This window comes from Zingiber officinale, chromosome 8A, assembly GCF_018446385.1.
Source record: "Zingiber officinale cultivar Zhangliang chromosome 8A, Zo_v1.1, whole genome shotgun sequence".
Taxonomy (NCBI): domain Eukaryota; kingdom Viridiplantae; phylum Streptophyta; class Magnoliopsida; order Zingiberales; family Zingiberaceae; genus Zingiber; species Zingiber officinale.
In genome coordinates, this window is record NC_056000.1 from 49,137,521 (window position 1) to 49,163,479 (window position 25,959).

Below are 25,959 nucleotides of genomic sequence, written 5' to 3' on the forward strand. Positions count from 1 at the left end.
CGGATCGAAACTCAGTGGTAGCGGGGGAATAAATCTCCTATCCCTGTATCCCACCCGGCCCGTTCCATACTAGCTCGGGTGCTATGATTTACCTCCCTCATAATGACCATGGATCCGATCGATGGGGACCCTGAGGGCGAGGGCTTCACCTTTTTGCTGCAACTAAGAGCATCCCTCCCTAATATTGTCAGATTGGAAAAATTGGAGCCATTCAGCAAAGGAATTTCGTGGCAAAAGATGACTCGTTCAGAGAGATATGGCCGAAATACTCGTCCTTCGCTGCAGACTGACAAAGCTATGAAAAAGGTTATTCGCCGCCCGCAGCTATCAATGCTTCTGCTACTGCATGATGCTGCCGTATTCTTTAAAGGCGGTTTTATCCGGCTATGCATCTTTTAAAAGCTCTGCTTCGACTAGCCAATTAAGCCTTAAGAGAACAGGAACCTTTTGGCTTCAAATCCACACCGGCGAAGCTACAGCAAACAATGGCGTCGAGAAGACGAAATTCGGCGGACCTTCCGACGGATCTCCTCAGTAAGATCTTTCAGTGTTTTAATTTTTTCCATCGTGTACCTTTTGCCGCTGTATGTCGTACATGGCGCACAGCCAAAGGCCTGGATAGTAGTCATCTCCTGCCAAATCCATGGCTAATGTTAGATATGAACAACTCCACCAAACGCTGCCTTGTTGCCCTTTCGTCTACCGATTCCGATCCTGATCCTACTGCTATACTTCCCCTTCGTAACAGTCTGTTTTTATTGATCATCAAAATGAGATTCTCGTCCTGAATCCCCTGAATAAGGTCAGCATTCAGTTTCCCTGTCTCAATACTCATCCTGGAACATTCTCTCATGATATTAGACAAGCACTTTCTGAACAAGGAAGACAAATACAGTTCCAGCCTAAGTTTCCCAAACCCGAAGACATAAATTCTTTCAGTTTGTTCAAAGTGGTTCTATCACCCTCGTCATCAACTGAGTCCTCTATTGCTGCTGTTACCTATCAAGATTTTAGTTTATTAATGGTTTCGCAGCCTGACGGATGGGCCCCTTAGAATTTGGCATTTTCATTAAAGATGTTATCTTTTATAATGGATTTCTGTACGCCGTGAATATAGACGGGACAATAAAATTTTGGGGCATAAATCAACAGCTCCAGTACTCTTAGAAGCAATCAAGCCCAAGTACCAGGACTCTGTGAAAGAGGTGCACCCACGGTTGTTTTTAGTCGATTGTGCAGGAGAACTGATGGTGGTGTGGAGGAGGAATTGGAGTGACCAAGAACGCCCTCAAGTATTTAAAATCTTTAAATTAGAGATGGAAGAAAATTGTATTCCCCTTTCCAAAGGAAGGAGAGGAAGATTTGCTCGCTGGATACAAATTCATCAGTTGGGGGATTGTAGTCTATTTCTAGGAGTGAATGAATCACGAGCTCTGCAATGTCAAGAGTTTCCAACTTGGTGGAGAGTGAAGTACATTTATTAATCAATACAAGAAGCAGTCGATGAGAATTTTTCTAACTTGATTTCTTGACTATCCTTTATTGTCTTTCCAAGATATATAGTATGGTGTGCTACTATTAGATTAGATTAGATTATATTATATTATATTAATTAAATTGTATTGATGCATTATTTTTAGTGTTGTGAATGGTATATATGATTCAACATAATTTGTATTTTCTTTATTAATGTTGGTTTACCATATTCTTTTATGGACGCTTTGCAGGAGCCTCTCAAGATAGACAGGACATGAGAAGAAAAAGAGGGATGAGATACTTCGTGCAGAGCAATTATGCCATCCTAATTTAGCTTAGTTAGCCGTTCGTCATCCTAATGATACTCATCCGGGAACATTCTCAGTTGCCACATTATGTATCATTTAATTTCCTTAATCTTTAAGTTATGGTGGCAAGGTGGCAAAAAAAAAAGATGAATATGTTTGTTCTCAGCGTTCCCGTCAAATCATCCTAGGATTAATACAGAGAAAGTAAATCTCGGATGACTATTAACCTTAATCTTTAAGTTATGCTTAGTGCTCTAATAATGTAGCATGCATAATTTAAAGATTAAAAAATCAAAAATAAAATCATACATTTCAAACACCATAATTATACATTTCAGACACTCGTATAAATTAAATGTTTATAGCATCAAATTAAACACTACTATCTAATTAATGGAGCTTGAGCGAGGCTGCCAATATAATCGGACGAAAGTGTTGTCTATGCTAGAGTTAATTGAAATGGGGCAATTCAGAAAATTTCTGAACCAATTTTATTCCAAAAACATTAATTGCCAGAATGTAGGCAGACTGAATAGGGCTAGAAAACTTTTTCAAATTTACTTCTTTGAACATTGACCGATAATAGGCGGCAAACTGTGGATTTCCTTAAATATTTATATTTAACAGATCGTAGTCGTGGTCATCATCCGTGGAATATATAGAATTAGGCGTCAAATATAGTGGAAAATCACAAGGAGAAAGACAAAGTGAGTTGCGGCCGCCCAAGAAGACGATCAAGTCTCCCAATTAAGTACTTGGCTTCTTCTCTTTGCATGATCCCCTCCTTATCCTCCTCCACCTCATCTATCACCCTGTAAATTGTATTCCCCTTTCCAAAGGAAGGAGAGGAAGATTTGCTCGCTGGATACAAATTCATCAGTTGGGGGATTGTAGTCTATTTCTAGGAGTGAATGAATCACGAGCTCTGCAATGTCAAGAGTTTCCAACTCTGAAGAAGAACTCTATATATTTTACTAATGATCCACAAGATGTGATGGACAGAGAGCTTAGAATTGATGTGGGAGTCTACGATATAGAGGAGGAGGAAGAGGCCACTGTCATCCCTGCAACACTACTGGATGATGACTTGAAGAAGACTTCAAATGGCTTGTTTGGTTCTTCCCCTCCTACCCATGAGTCTATCCATCCAAAAAAAGTTCTTCCCTAGGTATGAAAATTTTTAATATTACAAATGAATGAAAATGTTGATTTTCAAGTTCAAGGAATTTTGCTAAGTCTATTGCATGATCATTCATTCGTTTGTCAATAAATATTCAAATTTGATTTTTATCTTGCTGAGTAGTTGAGGCTGTTATTGGTGGCTCGATTGAGCTCTTTAATGGAGGGTCTGTGAGATAGGGCCAAAGGGGGTCGAGCTGGGGGAGAGTGAAGTACATTTATTAATCAATACAAGAAGCAGTCAATGAGAATTTTTCTAACTTGATTTCTTGACTATCCTTTATTGTCTTTCCAACATATATAGTATGGTGTGCTACTATTATATTATATTATATTAATTAAATTGTATTGATGCATTATTTTTTAGTGTTGTGAATGATATATATGATTCAACATAATTTGTATTTTCTTTATTAATGCTGGCTTACTGTATTCTTTTATGGACGCTTTGCAGGAGTCTCTCAAGATAGAAAGGACATGAGAAGAAAAAGAGGGATGAGATACTTCGTGCAGAGCAATTATGTCATCCTAATTTTTCTTAGTTAGCTGTTCGTCATCCTAATTTAGTTTAGTTAGCTGTTCGTCATCTTAATTTAGTTTAAGTTTAGTTTAATTTAGTTAGTTGTTTATCTTTCTATAATTTAGTTTAGTTAGTTGTTGATTTACTTGCTTAAAAGACATTTTTAGTTATCTCTGAATTGCTATTTGGGTGTCGTCGTCAAACAGTAGTTTTTCACTTTCTGCGTTTGCTAGCTTGTTTACCGTAGTTCACTTTCTGCATTTGCTCGCTTGTTTTCTTCTTATGCATTTCCTTTCTCAAGCGAAACTGGAAAGAATGAATCAATTCTGTGTCTAATTGATATCAGCTGGATTGTGTTTTAAATCATGGATCATGATGTATAATTTAATTTCCTTAATCTTTAAGTTATGGTGGCAAGGTGGCAAAAAAAAAAAAAAAAATAAATAAATACGATCGCCCTCAGCGTCTTCGTCAAATCGTCCCAAGGTTAATACAGAGAAGGTAAATCTCGAACGGCTACTAATCTTAGGGGACGTTTGGTTTAGGGGAATAGGAGTGGGGAATGAGAATGAGAATCATTGATTGTCATTGTTAATGTTTGGATTATAGGAATAGGAATACAAATAAGGGAATGAATCCTTGAAATTGGGTAATAACTCATTCCCATGTACCTCCTCTTCAATGAGTTATTACTCTATTTTCATCAATCAAAATATTCCCTTATTTCAAAAATACCCTTGACCTAAAACTAAAATTTTCTCCCTTAATATCAAATATCAAAATATATTTATTTTTTTTCTTTCATATCACTTCTCTCTCCCTGTTCTCTCTCATCATATTTTCTCTCTCATTATTTTATCACACACTTTCTCTCTCCTTAATATCTCTTATCACACTCTCTTTCCTCTTTTTTTTCTCATCACACTTTCTCTCTCCTCAATCTCTTTCATCGCACTCTCTTCCTTCTTTTTTTCTCATCATACTTTCTCTCTCCTCAATCTTTCTTATCACACTCCCTTCTTTTTTTTCCTCAACACACTTTGTCTCTCATCATACTTTTTCTCTCTTCAATCTCTCCCATCACACTCACTGTTCTCTTTTGTTCTCATCACACTTTCTTTCTCATCATACTTTCTCTCTTCTCAATATCTCTCATCACACTCTCTCTCCTCATTTTTTCTCATTACATTTTCTCTCTTTTCATCCTCTCCCATCATACTTTCTCTCACATCATATTTTCTCTCTCATCTTCTCTCATCATGCTCTCTCCTATCACACTCTCTTTTCTTATTTTCTCTCATCACACTTTCTCTCTCTTCATTCTTTCTCATCACACTTTCTCTCTCATCATATTTTCTCGTTCATCATTCTCTTTCATCATATTTTTCTCTTACATTCATCTTTCTCTCACATCTAATTTTTTCTCTTATTTTTCCTTTAAGGGTAAAAAAGGAAATTTTTATTTATTCCGATAGAAAATATGCAACTAACGAAACATTGCTTTTAAGAGTGATATCCATGCTCATACCCATTCCTATTTCACAATACAATGATTCTCATTCCGATTCCTATTCTTAGGAAAGAACCAAACGGCCCCTTAATGTTTAAGTTATGCTAGTGTTCTAATAATGTAGCATGCATAACTTAAAGATTAAAAAATCAAAAATAAAATCATACATTTCAAACACCATAATTATACATTTCAGACACTCGTATAAATTAAATGTTTATAGCATCAAATTAAACACTACTATCTAATTAATGGAGCTTGAGCGAGGCTGCCAATATAATCGGACGAAAGTGTTGTCTATGCTAGAGTTAATTGAAATGGGGCAATTCAGAAAATTTCTGAACCAATTTTATTCCAAAAACATTAATTGCCAGAATGTAGGCAGACTGAATAGGGCTAGAAAACTTTTTCAAATTTACTTCTTTGAACATTGACCGATAATAGGCGGCAAACTGTGGATTTCCTTAAATATTTATATTTAACAGATCGTAGTCGTGGTCATCATCCGTGGAATATATAGAATTAGGCGTCAAATATAGTGGAAAATCACAAGGAGAAAGACAAAGTGAGTTGCGGCCGCCCAAGAAGACGATCAAGTCTCCCAATTAAGTACTTGGCTTCTTCTCTTTGCATGATCCCCTCCTTATCCTCCTCCACCTCATCTATCACCCTGTAAACTTGACAAAGATGGTCGATCTGCGCGCCGATGATCAGATTCAGCTAGCAGTTGACCCAGGAGGCGGACGTCCATCGTGCTGATCCAACCGTCGACAGAGCCCGGGTATGGGAGGGTCCGGGATGAGGATGGCGTACCCCCTTGCCTCGTCCAAGGCGTACGTAGAAGGTGACGACGGCGGATTGAAGGAAGATTAATCAAGGAACAGAGTATATTTAGGGGAGGAAGAAGATTAAGAGGAAGCCAAGCTTTTTTGGTTTTTACTAACATATGTAAAATAATACATGTTCTTATCTTTTTATACACTTTTGAGTTGCTTGTAACACACACCATCATTAAAGAAGACATCAAAGACAACATTAATTTATGACTCTTTGAAAACCAAAATTATTCTAGGAAATGAAGAGTTTTGTTGGGAAGATGAAGATGAAGATGAAATGAAGAGATTTTTCTTGGGAAGTTAACTTTAGTTTAATTAATCCATCAATGTCTTCCATAAACCAAATTTACTTCTGACTCCTAGAGCTGTAATATTTCTTGAAAATATAGGTCCTTTGAGTGGCTTTGTGAAAATATCAACAAGTTGTTTATTGCTAGGATAATATTCAAGATTGATTTCACCTTCATCAACGAGTTCTCTTAAGAAATGAAATCGCAAGTGAATGTGCTTTGTTCTTCCATGCTATACTGGGTCCTTTGAGACAGAAATTGCAGAACTGTTATCACAATATAATATTGTTGGATCTTTTTGCTTGCATTTTAAATTTTCAAGAACTCCTCTTAACCATAAAGTCTGACATCCAGCTGAAGAAGCTGCTATATATTCTGCTTCGGTAGTTGAAAGTGCTACAATTGGTTGCTTCTTTGAACACCAAGAGATTGCCCCACTTCCAAGGTTAAAAATATAACCAGAGGTACTTCTAGAATCATCAATACTTCCTCCAAGATCACTATCTGTATAACTAACAAATTTGATAGGCACTTGTGTTTTGTAGAAAATTCCATAATCAATTGTTCCTTTAATATATCGTAGAATTCTTTTTGCAGCTTCCCCATGGTTTAAATAAGGTTTTTCCATAAATCTGCTGATCAAACTTACTGTGTACATGATATCAGATCTAGTGACAGTAAGATACATCAGGTTCCCAACTAAGCTATGAAACATTGTTGAATTCACCATCTTTCCTTCACCAATCTTACTTAGTTTCAGACCTGTGATGCAAGGAGTTGAGACTAGGTTTGCATGTTCCATCTTGAACCTTTTAAAAATTTGAGTTGCATAGTATTCTTGTGAGATAAAAGTTCCTTCTCTCAATTGTTGAACACTAATGCCCAAAAAATGATACAACTCACCCAAATCTGTCATTTCGAACTCTCTCATCACAGAGTTCTTATATTTTGTCAATACCTCCTAATTATTTCCAGTAAAAATCAAGTCATCAACATAAAGACTCACAAGTATAAAGCCACCTTCAGAATTTTGTTTGATATAAAGTGTATGTTCAAAAGGACATCTTTGAAAACCATATTTAATAAAATAATCATTAATTCGGTCATACCATGCACGAGGTGATTGCTTCAAACCATAGAGAGCCTTTCTGAGCTTAGATATTTTATCCTTATCACTTATTTTCACAAAACCAGGAGGTAGTTCTATATAAATTTATTCTTGAAAAAAAACCATTTTAAAAAGCTAATTTGACGTCCATTTGAAATAATTTCCAACCCTTTTGAGCAGCAAGTGCAATAATTAATCGAATTGTATCAAGTCTAGAAACAGGAGCAAATACCTCATTGAAGTCTTCACCTTTTTTCTGTTTGCATCCCTTTGCAATCAATCTTGCTTTGTATTTATTAATGGAGACATTTGGATTTGTTTTAGTCTTGAAGATCCATTTCACACCAATCGGAGATTTGTATGGTGGCAAAGTAGTGAGCTCCCATGTACCACTTTTCTCAATGGAGCTTATCTCTTCATTCATGGCATGCACCCATTTCTTTTCTTTTGATGCTTCTTCATATGTGATTTGATCTTCTCCTGCAAAGAAAGCAAAATAGACTTGATTTGTCATATTTACTTCTTCAGTCACATCATAAATATCTCTCAAACTTCTTATTCTTCTTTGTGATGGTGATAGAGACATATTTATTTCAGGAATATCAGGTTGTAGTGATAAAGAATCATCTTCAAATTCAAGAATTTCCCAACTTGATGAACCTGCCGAATCTGAGAAAACAAAAGAAGCTTTTTCATCAAAGCAGGCGTCCCTACTAATCACAAATTTTTTTATTTTTGGATTGTAAAGCTTGTAAGCTTTGCTTCTTTCGCTATATCCAATAAAAATGCATTTTCAGACTTGTCATCAAGTTTAGTTCTTAAAGCATCAGGAATATGAGAATATGCAAGACAACCAAAAATTTTTAAATGACTAACATTTGGTTTCTTTCCGTACCATGTCTCATTTGGAGTAGAATTCTGTAACCTTTTTGTCAATGATCTGTTGATTAGGTAGACGGCACAAGATGTTGTTTTAGCCTAGAATTCAGCTGATAAATTTTTCTGCTTCAACATGCATCTGACCATGTTCATGATTGTCCTTTTTTTTTCTTTCCATGACACAATTTTGTTGCGGCGTATACCGAGCTGCCAAATCATGTCTAATACCATGGTTTTGACATAATTCTTCAAATAAAGAAGATAGAAATTCACCTCGTCAGTCACTTCTCAGATTTTTTATTTGATAGCCAAAAAAAATTTCCACTTGATTTTTGAAGATTTTAAAGCAAGAGAGAGCTTCTGATTTTTCTTTAACAAAATAAATCCAAGTTTTTCTGTTGTAGTCATCAACAAATAATAAAAAAAATATAAGTTACCTCCGAGAGATGGTACACGCATAGGTCCAGATTTGTGTGGACAAGTTGCAAGGGTGAATGTGATTCCCACTTAGATTTAGATGGGAACGTCTCTCGATGTTGCTTTCCAAGCTGACACTCTTCACAGACTTCACTTATTCCATCAATTTTAGGAAGTCCTTGAACAATATTTTTACTTGATAACTCCTTCAAACTTTGAAAATTCAAATGCCCAAATCTGTCATGCCACAACTTGAAAATTTCTTCATTAGCAGAAAGATAACAAGTAGCATTTATAATATCTAGTTTGAGAGGAAATAAATTATTTGAGCCCAAATTGATCTTTGCTACATACTGATTTTTCTTCTTCATGGTGCAATACTTATCAACAAATTGAATATCAAAACCTTTTCTCAATAAATGACTAACACTAAGTAGATTACTCTGTAAACCAGGAACATAAAATACTTCAGACATTTTGTCAATTTTTCCAGACTTTGTTTTAAAAGAGATTTCTTCTACTCCTTCAATTTTGTAGGACTTAGCATCTCCAATAGTTACCTACTCATGGTTAGCTTCTGCTAGGGTTGAAAATAAGCTTTTATTACCCGTCATATGCTGACTTGCACCGCTATCCAAATACCAAATACCAAATATTTTCAATATTTCCATCACTAGCAATTAGTAAGGTTTCAGAATTTTAAGGTTCATTTTCATGTACTAATCCAGCTTCACATTTTTTTCTCAGGATATTTTTTCCAACAATCATTTATTTTATGTCCTGGCTTATGACAATAATGACATTCAATATAAGGTTTTGTACCTTTGTAATTTCCACGCCCTCTTCCTCTTTGGAAATTATGAGAAAATTGTCTCTCCTCTTTTTGAGACTCTTCATTTCTATTTTCTTGTGACTGCTGGTAAGAAAATCTACCACCTCTTCTTTGATTCCGACCTCTTCCACGTCCACGATAAGAGCCACAACCTCCCGTGGATGTGAATTGGGATTTCAAAGCTTGATTTGAAGTAGAGATAAGAGGACTTCGTTGAAGAATTCTAACCTCATGAGCTTCCAATCTTCCTTGCAAACTTTCCAAGGATATTAGTGAAATACCTTGTGATTCTTCAATAGCAACTACCACATGATCAAGGACGGATCCAGAAATTAGAGATGGACTGGGCTGATCCCGAGTTTATTAAGTCAGTCAAGGATATTGTAAAAGAGATCTTAGTTCATTTCTAGTGAGTATGTTACTATCTTACAGCAGAATGAAAATCGAATTGTCAAATATGAAATGAAATAAGAATGTAATATGTTTAAAATATAAATTTATTGGATAGACACTAAGATAAAAATTATGTTGTTCGAAGTTGATTTGGACTAAATGTATGAATTGATTCTATCAATTTAAAATGACTTAGGCAGGATTTTTTTTTCCTCATGTCTCTCCACATACGCAGCTGTGTAGGATCGAAAAGAATTTAGATATCTCCACAATTGCATGATATTGTCCACTTTGGGCCTAAGCCCTCATGGTTTTGCTCTTGGGCTCTACCCAAAAGGCCTCATGCCAATGGAGATATCTTTTCTCTTATAAACCCATGATCTTTCCCATGTGTTTCCAATATGGGACTATGTTTGCAACCTTGCAACCCCAACAATCCCCCCCTCAAACAAAGGACCATAGGCTTCCCACGTCCGATCCTCGACCCACCAGGTCTTCCTGCCCCTCGGTCCACCCGACCTACTAGGACTTCCTTGCCTAGTCGCAACTAGGACTTCCTGCCTGGTGTCTGGTCCTCTTGATCCGAACATAGGAGCCACCACTTTCTTTGTTCGAGGTCAATATTGTACCCACATGGCTCAATCAGACCATAGCTCTTGTGCACAGTCGGTGGTTAAACCTTCTGGCAGTCCGGGCTCTGATACCAATTGTAGGATCGAAAAGAATTTAGATATCTCCACAATTGCATGATATTGTCCACTTTGGGCCTAAGCCCTCATGGTTTTGCTCTTGGGCTCTACCCAAAAGGCCTCATGCCAATGGAGATATCTTTTCTCTTATAAACCCATGATCTTTCCCATGTGTTTCCAATATGGGACTATGTTTGCAACCTTGCAACCCCAACAAGCTGCACCACCACTCTCACCGCCTCACGACGCTTACTTTTCCACTCTTTTGCTGCCATTCTTCTTCTTCTCTTTTATTCTCTCTATTTTTCCCAAGTGCAACCTCTACTCTGTTCTTCTTGGACGACAACAGCAACTTTGCTATGTTTTTTCTTCTTCTAGCCACCAAACTGCATCCTTTCCCTCTCCAGCTCTCCTCTTCTCAACAGTAGCAGCCCAAGCGACCCTCTCCTCCTTTCTCTCAAATAGAGGTTGTTGTTGTCCTCTCTCAACAACAAAAGCAACACCTTGCTTTCTCAACAACAAGTTTCTTCCAAGTTTCCTTCAACCCTTAAGCAACAATTTTCCCTTGTCATTGTGTTTAGCAAGAGCAAGAACAATAGTATTCGTCTCTTCTTCCGGTTATTTTTTTTTCCAATCCATAACAGCCAGCTATAATTCTTCTCTTCTTTGTTTTCTTGGTGAGTAAAGCAACAAGATCCGTTGAACATTGTCAAAGCTGACCGAGGCTCCTCTCGTTTTCTGCTTGGTTGTATTTACTTGCATTAGGGAATTGATCAATTAGTTTTTCTTTCCCTTGACGTTGTAAGCAAAGTTGGGCTATAGCCCAGGACAGCCCTTGGGTGGCTCCGTCCCTGCACATGATCAAATTTGTTTGATAGACTTCGTAAGATTTTCTCTACTACCCTTTGGGTCTCCATGATTTCTCCATTTGATGTCATTTGATTCACAGTAGAATCGGTTCGTGTGAAGTACTCTGAAACTTTTTCATTATCTTTCATCTCTAATTTTTCAAAATCTGCTCGTAGAGATTGTAAGTGTACCTTTTTCACTTGGTCTTGGCTGGAATAAGTTGTTTGTAGAATCTCTCATACTCTTTGAGCACTCGTTGCTTTTGAAATCCTTTCATAAACTGGAATTTCAAGGGCTTGATAAATTTGAAAAAGAGCTTTTCTAGCCTTTTGCTTCTTATTCTTCAAAATATTTCTTTGTGGTTCGATTAATTGATCTTCCTCCTTTGGTACTCCTTCTTCAATAACACTCTATAAGTCTTGTGATTCAAGACATAACTTCATGAGAGTGCTCCAATAATCAAAGTTTTCACCATTGAATCGAGGCACAAGAGAAACGAGATTGTTGGCTATCGCTCTTATACCAGATTGAAGGAAGATTAACCAAGGAGCAGAGTATATTTAGAGGAGGGAGAAGATTAAGAGAAAAACCAAGCTTTTTTGGTTTTTACTAGCATATGTAAAACAATACATGTTCTTCTTTTATACACTTTTGAGTTGCTTGGAACACACACCATCCTTCAAGAAGACATCAAAGACAACATTAATTTGTGACTCTTTGAAAATCAAAATTGATCCGGTGGTAAGGACGGGGCCCCATGTCGACGGTGGTCAACGACACGTGGAGGTCAAAGGTCAATAGGGGCGGCCCCAAGGTCTTACCGAGCAGACAGAACATCTGACCGGTCGGCAGGGTGTCCTCCAGGCCGATCAGAATATAGCTTGATCACAGGTCGAGCTTCCGACGCTTAAGGTAAAGGAGCTTATGGGCTGAGCGGACATGCCGCTCGGTTGAAGTACAGATCATTGAGGTGCGATCCCATCCGAGCACAGGACCGAGGATCTTCTCGCTCGGTCCAATACATACACGTACTCGAGTGCTGGGTGCGCCGAGCGGCCGGACCGCTTGGCCCTGGAACCGACAAGAGACGGAAAAAGATGAAAGGGACAACTGGTAACATCATCCTCGAGACGCCTGCCACCGACAAACAGCATGGTCGGCGCCCGGACCGGACAGAGTATAATACGGTGGAAGTTTCCACCGTCACGTCAGGGATATGCTCGGACGATTGCGGAATGGCGTCAGACATGCTTTTTTGACACACTCATTTGGAGGTATGTTTTGGGAAGCGTGCCCCACGCCTCCCCGGGGTCCTATATAAGGACCCTAAACTTCGACGGAGGTATGCAGAATTCTCATCACTGTAGCCACAGTTATTCTCCCCGTGGTCCTATATAAGAACCCCTTCTCGGCTCGGCTTCTTTGTAGGTTCGCCGGAGATCCACATCACCAGTCGAAGATAGTGGAGAACGCCACGTCCCCAGTGTGCGTCGACTCAGCGCTCGGACAGGATCAAATTGGCACTGTCTGTGGGAACATACCTGAATCCGAGTAGAGACGATGGAAGAGGTTGGATGCCAACTCATGGTAACGCTCTCTCCCGAGGAACTAGAGGCACTCATTCAGGCACGAGCCGCAAAGATGGTGGAGCAACAACAGAAGGCTTAAGCCGAGAAAATAGTGCAGCAGGCCGCCTCAATTTCTGGAGGCCGAGCGGCAATGGAGGACTGACCAGAACAATATTCTACCTGGGCTCAGAACAAGGGGCAAACCGGCACGCCAGGGGACGCGCCGGTCGCCCCTATTCCATTCCATCGATCATTGTTCCAGACGCCGTCGGAATTGGCCCTAGCCAACCAGGGATCGTCCGATGAAGCACCCGTACGGGACGCCAGAAAGGGGAAGGCACCGCGCGCGGAGTCATCCCCCAAGCGGGTTAATCGCCAGTTCTCGGAGGCGATCTTGCAAGACCCTCTCCCGAAGCATTATGCTCCAATATCGATCGGGGAGTATAGTGGTGTGATCGATCCGGACGACTATCTCGGTAAGTTCGATAACACAGCCACTCTTCACCAATACACCGACGGGGTCAAATGCAAGGTTTTCCTTACTACGTTATCTGGTTTGGCTAAACGCTGGTTCCGGAGGTTGCCGGACGGATCAATTAAGAGCTTTAGAGATTTTCGAACAGCCTTCCTCCATCATTTCGCGAGCAGCAGGCGCTACCAGAAGACCAACGTCAATCTGTTCGCCATCAAACAAGGTTCGAAGGAGCCACTCCGAGCCTACATCCAGCGCTTCAACCAGGTGGCCATGGACATCCCAACGGTCACTTCAGAAACTATGATGAACGTGTTCACACAGGGGCTTGTGGACGGTGATTTCTTCCGCTCGCTCATCAGAAAGCCGCCTCGCGACTACGACCATATGCTACACAAGGACAATGAGTATATCAACGTAGAGGAAGTGCAAGCGGCCAGAAGGAAGGAAGCACCATCTAAACCACCGGCCTCTGCCGAGCAGAAGCAACCTACTAGCTACCATCCACCTAGAGGACCTCGGGAGGAAGCAGCCCGGGCTCATCAGCAAGCAAGGTCGCACGTCGTTCAACAAGTAGCGGCTGATCGACCTAAGCCCAGGGGGAAGGTATGGACTCCAATGTTTTGTTCACTCCATCAGTCAACAACCCACAATACGCACGATTGTCGGAGCCTCCCCCCAGTCGCTCATCCTACGCCAAGGAACTATCGCCGCCGATCACCTTCACCAGACTGGCGACATCGATACCAGAGCCCTGATCGGCGTGTAGAGAGAGGATCCCCCGAACGACAACATCATCAGCAGCCCAGGACTCAACCTCGGGCATCGCACGAGCATCCCAGGCCATCCGCTCAGGAGGAAGAGAATAGAAGCAACGTGCCCCGAGGAGAAATTAGCATCATCGCTGGTGGACCAACGGGAGGTGACTCCAACAAGGCAGCTCACGATCCATGCGGTTGGCTACAATCAGGAGCGGGCGAGCGGGCCCGAAATCAGCTTTGGCCCTAGGGACCTCGAGGGAGTCGAAGTCCCACATGATGACGCCCTCATCATCCGAGCGGTAATAGCTAACTACACTATTCACCGCATCTTTATTGATACAGACAGCTCGGTCAACATAATCTTCCAGAAGGTCTTCGACCAATTGCAAATCGACCGAGCTGAGTTGTTGCCGATGACAACCCCCCCTCTACGGGTTCACCGGTAATGAAGTTTTGTCGGTCGGACAGGTCTGGCTGGCTATCTCGCTGGGAGAGGAGCCGCTCAGAAGAACGCGGACTGCTAACTTTATCGTAGTCAACGCCCTCTCCGCGTACAATGTGATCTTGGGGCGACCGGCTCTCAACGAGTTCCGAGCGGTTGTCTCCACCTTTTGCCAAAAGGTCAAATTCCCCATAGAAGATCGGGTTAGAGAAGCCCGCGGAGACCAACTAGCAGTCCGGCGATGTTATGTGGAGATGGTCCGAGCTGAAGCAAATGCTGCTCGGAAGGCACCACGCGTCGAGGTAAATGCTATAACCGAAAAGTCACCTTCTTTAATTTACGAAGAAAAGGAGGAAGTAAAGATCCACCCTGTCCGACTGGATGCCACTACGTTCATCGCATCCGACCTGGAGCCGAGCCAGAAGGAGAAGCTGATCAGATATCTCCAGCAAAACTGTGACGTCTTCGCTTGGTTGACCCACGAGTTGCCAGGGGTCTCGCCAAGCGTAGCACAGCACGAACTTCAAGTCCGCCCGGACGCTTGGCCGGTGAAGCAGAGGAAGAGGGACTTCAGCGCTGAACAGAATGTCATCATCCGCGCTGAAGTTGAGAAGCTTCTGGAGGCCGACCACATACGGGAGATACAATTCTCGAGCTGGCTCGCCAATGTGGTGTTGGTCTCCAAGCCAGGCAACAAATGGAGAGTCTGCATCGATTTCCGAGATCTAAATAAGGCATGCGCGAAGGATTTTTACCCTCTACCCCGGATCGACCAACTGGTAGACTCTACTGCTGGATGCGAGCTGATATGCATGCTGGATGCATATCAGCGCTACCACCAAGTGTCACTTGCCCCGGAAGATCAGGACAAAGTGAGCTTCGTTACTGCGGACGACACTTACTGTTACAACGTGATGTCGTTCGGACTAAAAAACACCGAAGCCACATACCAGCGGCTAATGAACAAAGTGTTCCGGGAGCAGATCGGACGCAACTTGTAAGTCTACGTGGAAGATATACTAATCAAGTCACTCCGAGCGACGGATCTTTGTACAAACATAGAGGAAACCTTCCGAACACTGAGGAGGTATGGAGTCAAGCTGAACCCCCAAAAATGTTTGTTCAGAGCAAAAGACGGGTGCTTCTTGGGATACATCGTGATCGAGCGGGGCATAGAGGTGAACCCTAGCAAGGTGAAAGCACTGCAAGACATGCCGCCTCCCAGGAATTTGAGGGAAGTGCAACGCCTCACCGGCCGGATAAAGGCATTGTCGAGATTCATCTCTAAGACAACCGACCGGAGCTTGCCATTTTTCAAGATCTTGCGCCGAGCCACAAAGTTCCAATGGGACGAGGAGTGCAATCAGGCGTTCGAGGAGCTGAAGATGTACCTGAATTCTTTACTTGTGTTGGCTAAGCCGAACGTAGGCGAGCCACTCCGTATATACCTGTCCTCCACCGAGCATGCTGTCGGCTCGGCGTTGGTGAAAGGAAGCGAAGAAGAGCAGCCCGTGTATTTCCTGAGCCACATTTTAAAAGATGTCGAGTCTCGCTATACTGGCCTCGAGAAGCTTGCGTTCGCTTTAGTCCTCGCCGCTCGGAGACTCCGCCCTTATTTCTTGGCACATACAATCATCGTTATGACGAATAGCCCGTTGGGAAGAGTGCTCCTAAATCCAGAGGCGTCAGGGCGGCTCATCAAATGGACGACAGATCACAGTGAATTCGACATCTAGTATCAAGCCCGCTCGGCGATTAAGGCGCAATCCTTGGCAGATTTTGTAACTGAGGTACACAATCCTGAGCCTGAAGCTTCATGGAAAGTATTTGTGGACGGGTCATCCACTCGGCTCGGTAGCGGAATCGGTATTTTGCTGCTTTCTCCTCAAGAAGAGCGGATGCATCTATCCGTCCGTCTGGATTACCGGGCAACAAATAATGAGGCAGAATATGAGGCCCTCATAGCCGGCCTACAGGCCTCACGGCATGTGGGAGCCAGCCGGGTGATACTATATTCTAACTCCCAATTGGCCGCTCAGCAACTCTCGGGGTCCTTCGAGATAAACAACGCAATGCTCCGGCTCTACGCGGAGGCCTTTGAAAAACTCAAAACTAACTTCATTGAGGTTGTCATACAGAAGATCCCTCGAGCTGAGAACCAGTCAGCAGACGAATTAGCCAAGCTCGCTAGCTCAATATCGCCGATCATCATCCAATAGCCAATTGAGCAAGTGTCCTTGGTGGTGCACATCGACCGGATGGAAGGCCTCACATTCCCGAGGAATTGGAGAACAGCCATAATAGAATTTTTACGTTCGGAGGACACGTCGTCCGATCGGGAGGAAGCCCAACTATTCACGAGAAGAGTCGGCCGGTTCACACTCATTGGGGACCAGCTTTACAAAAAGGCGTTCTCCCGCCCGCTGCTGAAGTGTGTCAGCTCGGAAGATGCAGAATATATTCTCTAGGAAGTACATCAAGGATCTTGCGGAGGTCATCCGGGCGGGCGATCATTGGCTAGGAAGATCTTGCTGGCCATATACTTCTGGCCAACTCTACAAGATGACGCCGCTCGGACCGTCGCCACATGCCTTTCCTGTCAGAAGTTCCACAGCTTCTCCCATAGGCCAACGGAGAGGATGAAGGCGTCTACTATGTCCTGCCCATTCGACCAGTGGGGTATGGATATAGTGGGACCTTTCCCTATGGCGACCGGACAGCGGAGGTTTTTATTAGTTGCGGTCAACTATTTCTCCAAGTGGGTCGAAGCCGAATCACTGGTCAAAATAACCGAGCAGATGGTCAAGAAGTTCATCTAGCAACATATAATTTGTCAGTTTGACATTCCTCGTCGGTTCATTTCGGATAACGAGCGGCAGTTCGTTGGTCAGCGGCTCGGAGAATGGTGCAAGGGATATGACATCGAACAACACTTCACTTCCGTAGCGTATCCTCAGAGCAACGGTCAAGCTGAGGTAGCCAATCGGGAGATCCTGCGAATGCTTCGGGTTCGGCTCGATCACATGGGAGGAAGCTGGGTGGATGAGTTGCCCGGCGTGCTATGGGCCATTCGCACAACCCCAAAGAACGGGGGTGACACCGTTCCTCTTGGTGTACGGGGGCGAGGCGGTCATCCCAATCGAAGTCGGAGTCGAGTCCGAACGGATCCAGAACTACGATGGGGACAATGCCGAGCGGAGACAGCTGGAGCTGGACCTAGTGGATGAGGCGCGAGCTAAAACAGTCGTCCGACTGATGGCGTACAGGCAAAGAATGAAGCAGAATTACAACAGGTGTGTAATTCCCAGAGCATTCCAGGTCAGCGACCTGGTATGGAAGAAGGTGAAGCCCGTCAGCGATGTGAGCAAGATGGAAGCTCCCTGGGCGGGGCCCTTTAGAGTCGTCGAAAAGCTCCGATCGGGTGCATACTACCTGGAAGATGAGGATGGACAGCGGTTAAAACGACCATGGAGTGCAAACCACCTCCAGCCATACCGAGCGAGATAAAAGGTGTGCCAGTATAATTTATTTCATGTATGCTTCGGTCGTCTGTATCCTTTGGCTGCAGGAGTAAAAATTTTTTAAAAAAAGACAAAGGATATGAGCATTTGGCACCGAATGGCAAAGCGCCTAGAAGACCGTCGAGCGACGACGTTAAACTCTAGAGTCGGACCGGCGACTATAAATCCCCCGGCTTGAAGTCCGTCGAGGTGCGACGTTAAATTCTAGAGTCGAGCCGGCGACTATAAACCCCCCCCCCCGGGGCTTGAAGACCATCGAGCGGCGACGTTAAACTCTAGAGTCGGACTGGCGACTATAAACCCCCCGGCTTGAAGACCGTCGAGCGGCGACGTTAAACTCTAGAGTAAGACCGACGACTATAAACCCCCCGGCTTGAAGACCGTCGAGCGGCGACGTTAAACTCTAGAGTCGCACCGACGACTATAAACCCCCCGGCTTGGAGACCGTCGAGCGGCGACGTTAAACTCTAGAGTCGGGCCGGCGATTATAAACCCCCCGGCCGGAAGACCGTCGAGCGACGAGTTAAACTCTAGAGTCGGACTGGCGACTATAAACCCCCCGGCTTGAAGACCGTGGAGCGGCGACGTTAAACTCTAGAGTCGGGACCGGCGACTATTAACTCCCTGGCCCGAGGACTACTGAATACCACTCGGGAGAAATGCGTGCGGAGAAGTAACATTAGCAGAGACGGAATTTTATATTAACGCAGCTTCATCTCCTGGTCATGAGACTTGACCTGGGCTTCAAGCCTGCTACCCTGGTCTCCAGGCCAGAGGACTTGTGCCGCTCGGCCGCCGGTAATTTCTCCGATTTGTTCAACTCGGCTCGAAGCGTGCATATGAGGCCCCTGAGCTGGCGCCCCTCCGGAAAATTGAAGCTTTTTCAATTCTTCCTCCAGTGTAGTCAGGCGGTTGCTGACCGTAATGTTCTCTACCCAATTCTATGCACAGAGGAAATAATATCACGAACCAAGTCAAATAGTCATGTAGTGTGTTAAGAAGCATACCCCGGTAGCTTGCTGCAAGTGGTTGTGGCCGAACTGACCGGGAGTCATCAAGACGACGCGGGCCCTCGCATCCTCCCATATCTTGGTGAGCGGTCCACGGATAGTAATATGATGCTCAGGGGCGACTGGCCGATCAACCGCCAGAAGAAATTCTTCTGTTGGAGGTGGAGGACGGCCTTAACCACTCGACGGCTGCTTGGATCAGATTGAGCTGAGGTTGCGCGCCCGGATGACTCGCCGAGCGGGGCGGATATTATACCAGAACGCCTAAACCGAAGGGGAGCTCGTGGCTGGGAACTGACGGGCGGCGCTCCAAGGGAAGCCATCGGCAAATCAAGCTGAGAAGGAGTTCGATCCAAAGAAATGGCCTCGATTGGAGCAGGGGTCGGGGCGATTGCTACAGAAGGAGCGCCGGTCGGCTCAGTCACTGTCTCCACAGATGTAACTGACTGAGTATGGAGATCCATCCGGCACTGTTTGCGTATTATCAGTGGGGAGTCCTCGGTCGAGTGCCCCATTTCTTCCGATGCTGGTTGTCCGACAGACGAGATAGCATCACCGACCGGTGCAGTTGCAGGGATCCGAACGGCCGACTCTCCAATCGCAGGAGAAGCTTCTTCGCTTTCACCCTCGTGTGAGCCGACCCGTTCGATGCCTAGATCGGCCATCTCCTTCGCGGCCGCCGCTTCCACTTCGCCAGCTTTCAGCTTCATCCAATCAGCAACCTTGGCGCGCCACATGATGTCGGCTGCATAAAAGAAGAATAAATCAGTTAGATCAAAAGGAAGGGGGGCAAGGAAAATGCTTACCCATGCTGCTCGGAAGCTTCGTTCTGATCGGGCTCAGTCCAAATATATATAGCACCCCCTCGTGGAGTAGCTTGTTGATGTTAAATCTTTGTCCGGCGAGCAGATTGGCTGCGTGAAGGTAATCTGGCTAGCTCTTATATTTACCGAGGTCCGGCAGGCTCGGCACAGTGGTCTGCCATTTAGTGCGGAAGGACGGCCGCTCGGGAAAACGAAGATAGAAATAGTTTTCCTTCCAATGTTTATTCGAGATCGACATCTTGTCGAAGAAAACGAGACCGATCCGTGATTGGAAGAGAAAAGTACCCCACTCGGACTGTTTGGGATAGTAGAAGTAGTGGAAGGTCTTAGGGACTAAGGGGATGTCGTGCAACTTAAAGAGGACAACCACCCCGCATAGCAACCTAAAGGAGTTAGGGACGAGTTGGCCGAGCGGAAGGCGAAAATAGTTGCACACCTCAAGGATGAACGGATGAATAGGAAAGCGCAGACCGGCCACGAACTGATCTCAAAAAAAGCAAACAGTGTCGGTCAGAGGGTCGTGTGGCCGATCGGAGGGTCTGGCTAATATCAGTTCATGGTCAGATGGAAGTTCAAAGGTTCGGGTGAAGCTCAGCGCATCCCGCTCATCGAACCGGCTCTTAGTGGTGGTATACCAGAGGTCGAGGGCGAGGTCAGAGGGACGAGAAGAACTGACCATTATCAAGACAAGGGACGACACGGAGGAAGTCTAAGTTTGACGAGCAGAATGGTCGGAACAGTGTCCAAAGGAGCACGAAAACAACGAGAAGTGCGAAGAAAAGCACAAAGGAACTGAAAGGAAAAGGGCGAAAGGGCCTTACGAAAGATAGGACCGAAGGAGGCGGTGGTGGATCACCAGAAAGCAAAGCAACGAGTTCATCGGAACGCTGAACGAGACGAAGCAGAATCCTTCGGATGCGCACGCGATATCGCGAAGCGGCCGAAGAGGAGATATGCTTATAAACATTGGGCTTGATCAATCGGAGCCGCCCGATCCAGGTTACGGGATCCAAGGAGGGGATATGACCGTCGAATTCGAAAAAGTCAAAGGTCACATCAGACCTGACGGCTCGAGTGAACGGTGACAGATGCGCGACCACGTGGCGCTCGCTCACGGGTCGCATTTAATGGGCACCATCATGCGAGCATGGTCGCGTGCTCAGCATTAATGACGGTGATTTACACAAATGCCGAGGAGTTTTCTAGGGATAATCAGCATGACCGTTATCGGAGCGGCGGGACAACGGCAGGCAAACGAAACTTTCCAAGTACCAACCTGGGACACGTCGAGCGGTGTTACCTACTTGCATAGTCCCCGGACGGCCGGATACTAATCTCGGTGGATGAGTGGCAGACACGCCACCAAGACGCATAGTCCAGTCAGTTGGACTTAGCGCCTCTTTCGACTAGACTTGAGGGGGGGGGGACATGTGATCCGGTGGTAAGGACGGGGCCCCACGTCGGCGGTGGTCAACGACACGTGGAGGTCAAAGGTCAATAGGGGCGGCCCCAAGGTCTTACCGAGCAGACAGAACATCTGACCGGTCGGCAGGATGTCCTCCAGGGCGATCGGAATATAGCTTGACCATAGGTCGAGCTTCCGACGCTTAAGGTAAAAGAGATTATGGGCCGAGCGGACATGCCGCTCGGTTGAAGTACAGATCATTGAGATGCGATCCCATCCGAGCACAGGACCAAGGATCTTCCCGCTCACGTACTCGAGTGCTGGGTGCGTTGTCCCCAGGGCGTAGCACAGATGGGGAGTGCATGGTTCTGTGGTTGAAAGGTCCAGGGGTCGATCCCCGGGGTCTCACTGCCTGGGGTTAACGTCTCCGTCATGCACTTTCCACCTGTGTACCTGCATTTACCTCCCTCCATATTCGTGGGACCGGCTCTAGGGGGGCCGCTGATGTGGCGGTTCCACTTTTTTTTTCGAGTGCTCGGTACGCCGAGCGGTCGGACCGCTTGGCCCTGGAACCGACAAGAAACGCAAAAAGACGAAAGGGACAGTTGGTAACATCATCCTCGAGAGCCTGCCGCCGACAAACAACATGGTCGACGGCTGGACCGGACAGAGTATAGTACGGTGGAAGTTTCTACCGTCACGTCAAGGATATGCTCGGACAATTGCGGAATGACGTCAGACATGCTTTTCTGACACACTCATTTGGAGGTATATTTGGGAAAGTGTGCACGCATCGAGAAACATGCCCGCACCTCTCCGGGGTCCTATATAAGGATCCCAAACTTCGACGGAGTTATGCAGAATTCTCATCATTGTAGCCACAGTTACTCTGCCTCTTTTCTTCTTCGTCTGACTTGAGCGTCGAAGGGTCGTTGCCGGGAACCCCTTCCCGGCTCGGCTTCACATCACTAGTCGGAGACAGCGGAGAGTGCCACGTCCCCAGTGTCCGTCGACTCAGCGCTCGAATATGAACAAAAATTATTATAGGAAATGAAGAGTTTTGTTGGGAAGTTTTATTGTCATTTAATCTTCAACGTGCAAGAAAGATGAAGATGAAGAGATTTTTTTTTGGAAGTTAACTTTGATTTAGTTAATCCATCACGGATGGATTGCCGTTGTCGTCGTTAAGCACGAGCCAGGGGCTCTGCCCGCGGAACTTAAAGCATTTGCCACGCGAGGATAGATCGCTGATGGCAGCGGACCACGAAGCACAGATGACAGCCGACCGGAGAAATTGAGGAAGGAAGAGTTTGGAGAAGATGAGGGAGAAGAGATCCAGTGGAAGATCAGACCAGCAGCCACCAATCATGGCCAGTCGAGGAGAATCAACCTACCAGAGACGTACGTGAATGTGACAGCGATGAAGCAGGCGACGGCTTCCTCCTAAAATTTGTCACATCGTTTCTCAAGGAATTCTTTCCAAATTTTACATTTTTTCTTTCTAAAATTCCCGATCACCTGTGTGATTTTATAGAAAAAAATTTGATAAAATTTAAACAATATCTTTCTTAATTTTGAAAACAAAATATTAAACAATAATTCAATATAAAACTAAAAAGGAAAAAAATATTGATCCAGATAATACTGATCTACGGTGATCACACCGTAACCGGGGCTACGTAAAACTAAAAATGGAAAAATCTACCAATGGTAAATGATTTAGTAAATTTTGATTATAATGTTTAACGCATGTATGGAAGCTTGCCGAAAGAATCAAATTCACAGTCGTGAAAATCAATTTATTCGTAATTTCATCAAAAATTCATTTTGAATTATGTTTCGGATTTCTTTTAATACATTATATTTTATATAACTAAAATACATTAATAGTTCCATAATAAATCTCAGAAATATGCCACCAACAACTGTGTTAAGTGTTAAGTATTCGTGCAATCAATCTTTTGATATTTATTTTACAATATATTTAAAGTAGTATAGTCATTACTAATAAGGATGGAAGTGAATCCTAATTAGTGAGAAAAGAAAACCTTAAGAAAATAAATTTTAAATAGTAAAAAGTCTTGAAAAATTCAAAATAAAATTTTAAGGGAGTGAACCCTAAATAAGAAGTATTGAAGAAATAAGTCTGGAAGAAATAAGTTACAGATAAATGTGGTCGAAAGATCGACAATGCACGGATTCAAATTCTCTTATCGTCAGAAACGTCTAGCTCCGTCCATGGTTACAAAGAGTAAAAATATTAGATATTCAACATATTTCTTGATTTTTCATTATTTCAGGTAACTTTATTAATCCCTATTTGAATTTAGGAATTATTTGCTAGTTATATTAAATTAATTACAGTCACATTAGTTAGCTGTAAATAATAAATAATAATCAAAATTACAGCATAAACATTGCATGGAAAGAAAAAAGAGCATAAAACACTATAATTTTTTTTAAAAAAAATTGAAAGACACTGATTGATATAAATTAAATAGTTATAACATAAAATTAAACAGTAGGATCTAATTAATGGAGCTTGAGGAAGGCTGCCAATATAATCGGACGGAAGTCTTGTCTGTGGAAAAGTCAATTGAATTGGGATAATTCAGAAAATGTCTGAACCATTCTCGTTCAAAAAGCATTGGTTCTCCTGGAATCTCTATCAGACCGTAGTCGTCATCCGTGATATATATAGAATTAGGCGTCAAATGTACTGGAAAATCATAAGGAGAAAAGCCAAGTGGGTCGCGGCCGCCCAAGAAGATGACCAAGTCTCCCAAGTCCTTGGCTTCTTCCCTCAGCATCGAGGCTTCCTTATCCACCACCGCACTGTATCCGCTGTCTGAGAAGATAATAAACTCTTCCATGTCCATCGTTTTTTCTACTCTTAGTCTTTTAGGTGGCTTCTCCTCCTCCTCCTCATCTATCACCCTGTAAACCTTGACAGAGATGGTCTCCCAATAATTTTCAAATCTCTCCCTCCAAATACTCAAAAGATCCCCTCGAGGAGTCTCGAAAAAGTAATGGTAGTGTAGTTCGCTACGATCGACCACTCTAAATCTGGGCATCTCGTCATGTTGAATTCGGCGAGCCGCCTCGTCCAAGTCACAAACATACACTACCGAGTGTAGTGTGCTCATATACAGTTTCCCTTTATGGAAGGCTGTATTTTCAATAAAATTGGGGTGGTTGCGTAACTCCAACCATTTCTTATCGTCGCCGGAGCTGATGAAAAAGATTCTCCCGGGAGAATGTTGGATAACCGCGACTGTGTAGCCATCTCCGAGCGACGGATCAGCAGATAGGATTGCTTTGAGGCGAAACTGTTCTAGACAATTGATATAACTGTAACCACACCGTACCTGCTCTTCTTCGTTCATTAGTATCTTGAAGCCGATTAGGCGCCCTGCACTGTCGCGGATGGATTGGGTGTGCTCGTAGGGGAAGACGACGCCAGGGAGGTCAATCTGTGCGCCGATGATCGGGTTCAGCAGTTGAACCCGTAGGCGGGCGTCCATCGTGATGATCCAACCGTGAGCAGAGCCGAGGAACAATCGGTCGGTTATGGGAGGGTCCGGGACGGGGATGGTGTACTCCCTTGCCTCGTCCAAGGCGTAGAAGGTGACGACGACGGATGGATTGTCGTCGTTGTTAAGCACGAGCCAGGGGCTCTGCCCGCGGAACTTAACGCATCTGCCGCGCGCGGACAGATCGCCGACGGCAGATGACCACGAAGCACAGACGGCGGCCGACCGGAGAAATTGAGGAAGGGAGAGTTTGGAGAAGATGAGGGAGAAGAGATCCAGCGGCAGATCAGACCAGCCGCCGACAGTAGTCATGGTCATGGGAGAATCCACCAGAGATATATGAATGTGACGGCGATAACTCAGACGACGACTGCTTTCCCCGTATTTTATAATCATGTTTCAGGGTTCTTCGAGTATTTCTTTCCAAATTTTACTCGTAATCCTGATTTTTTTCCTTGAATTCCCGATCACATGTGGTATTTTATGGAAACAAAGTTGATAAAATTCAGACAATATCTGTCTTAATTTTAGAAACAAGATTAAACAATAATTTTAAGTAAAAGCGGAAAGAAGAATTTATATGATTACTTAATTTAATTATAATATTTTTCACAATGACACAGTACATAGAGGAGGGGCTCGATAAGGTTAAAAAATTAATAGTCAAAGGAGCGTGACAGTCAATAGTCAAGAAGACATATCGGTCAATAGTCAAGAAGACGTGATAATCGAAAGTCAAGAGAACGTGACAGTCAATAGTCAAGGGAAAGTTGCAGTCAGAATTCAAGGAGACGTAACAGTCAACAGGCAAAGAAGAATGAAGTTAGATCACCTCACATCATCATAATTCCTGGTCAGCCACAGGAAGGGCATGCCCCAGATCTGAGACGTAAGACATAGCGTGGACTAGTTCCTGACCTGCCCCAATTGATCGAACTTCCCCAGCTCGGACTACGTAGACGGGCTTGGTACTTTCACTAAGACAATTACCGGTTGGCTCTTCAGTAATCAAGATGTGAAAGATGGCTCCCTCGCTACAGTCTCAAATAAAACCCGGTCGGTTCATCACAACCCATCCTCCTCATTAAGACTCCAGCATGGTGGTACATCTGAAAGGTCATCCCAAACTGGTTGTAG

The 25,959-nt window shown here is 43.9% G+C and overlaps 1 protein-coding gene across 1 annotated transcript; it reads right to left on the reverse strand.

Moving 5' to 3' along the window:
* Positions 1-22,439: 22,439 nt before the first annotated feature.
* On the reverse strand, positions 22,440-25,134 carry LOC122010784 (F-box/kelch-repeat protein At1g57790-like). The gene is made up of 2 exons (XM_042567263.1): positions 24,010-25,134; positions 22,440-22,679 (listed from the first exon to the last, which is right to left on the reverse strand). Exons 1-2 carry the CDS (start codon positions 25,132-25,134, stop codon positions 22,440-22,442), a joined length of 1,365 nt encoding a protein of 454 aa, XP_042423197.1.
* Between the last annotated feature and the right edge of the window lie 825 nt (positions 25,135-25,959).

Bases quoted from the DNA above. Each gene is read 5' to 3' on its own strand.
- LOC122010784 (XM_042567263.1), bottom strand. From the start codon at position 25,134: ATGACTACTGTCGGCGGCTGGTCTGATCTGCCGCTGGATCTCTTCTCC. The intron at 22,680-24,009 runs GTACATTTGACG...CGTCTCTGGTAG, and splicing joins TTTCTCCTTATGATTTTCCA to GTTGATTCTCCTCGACTGGC.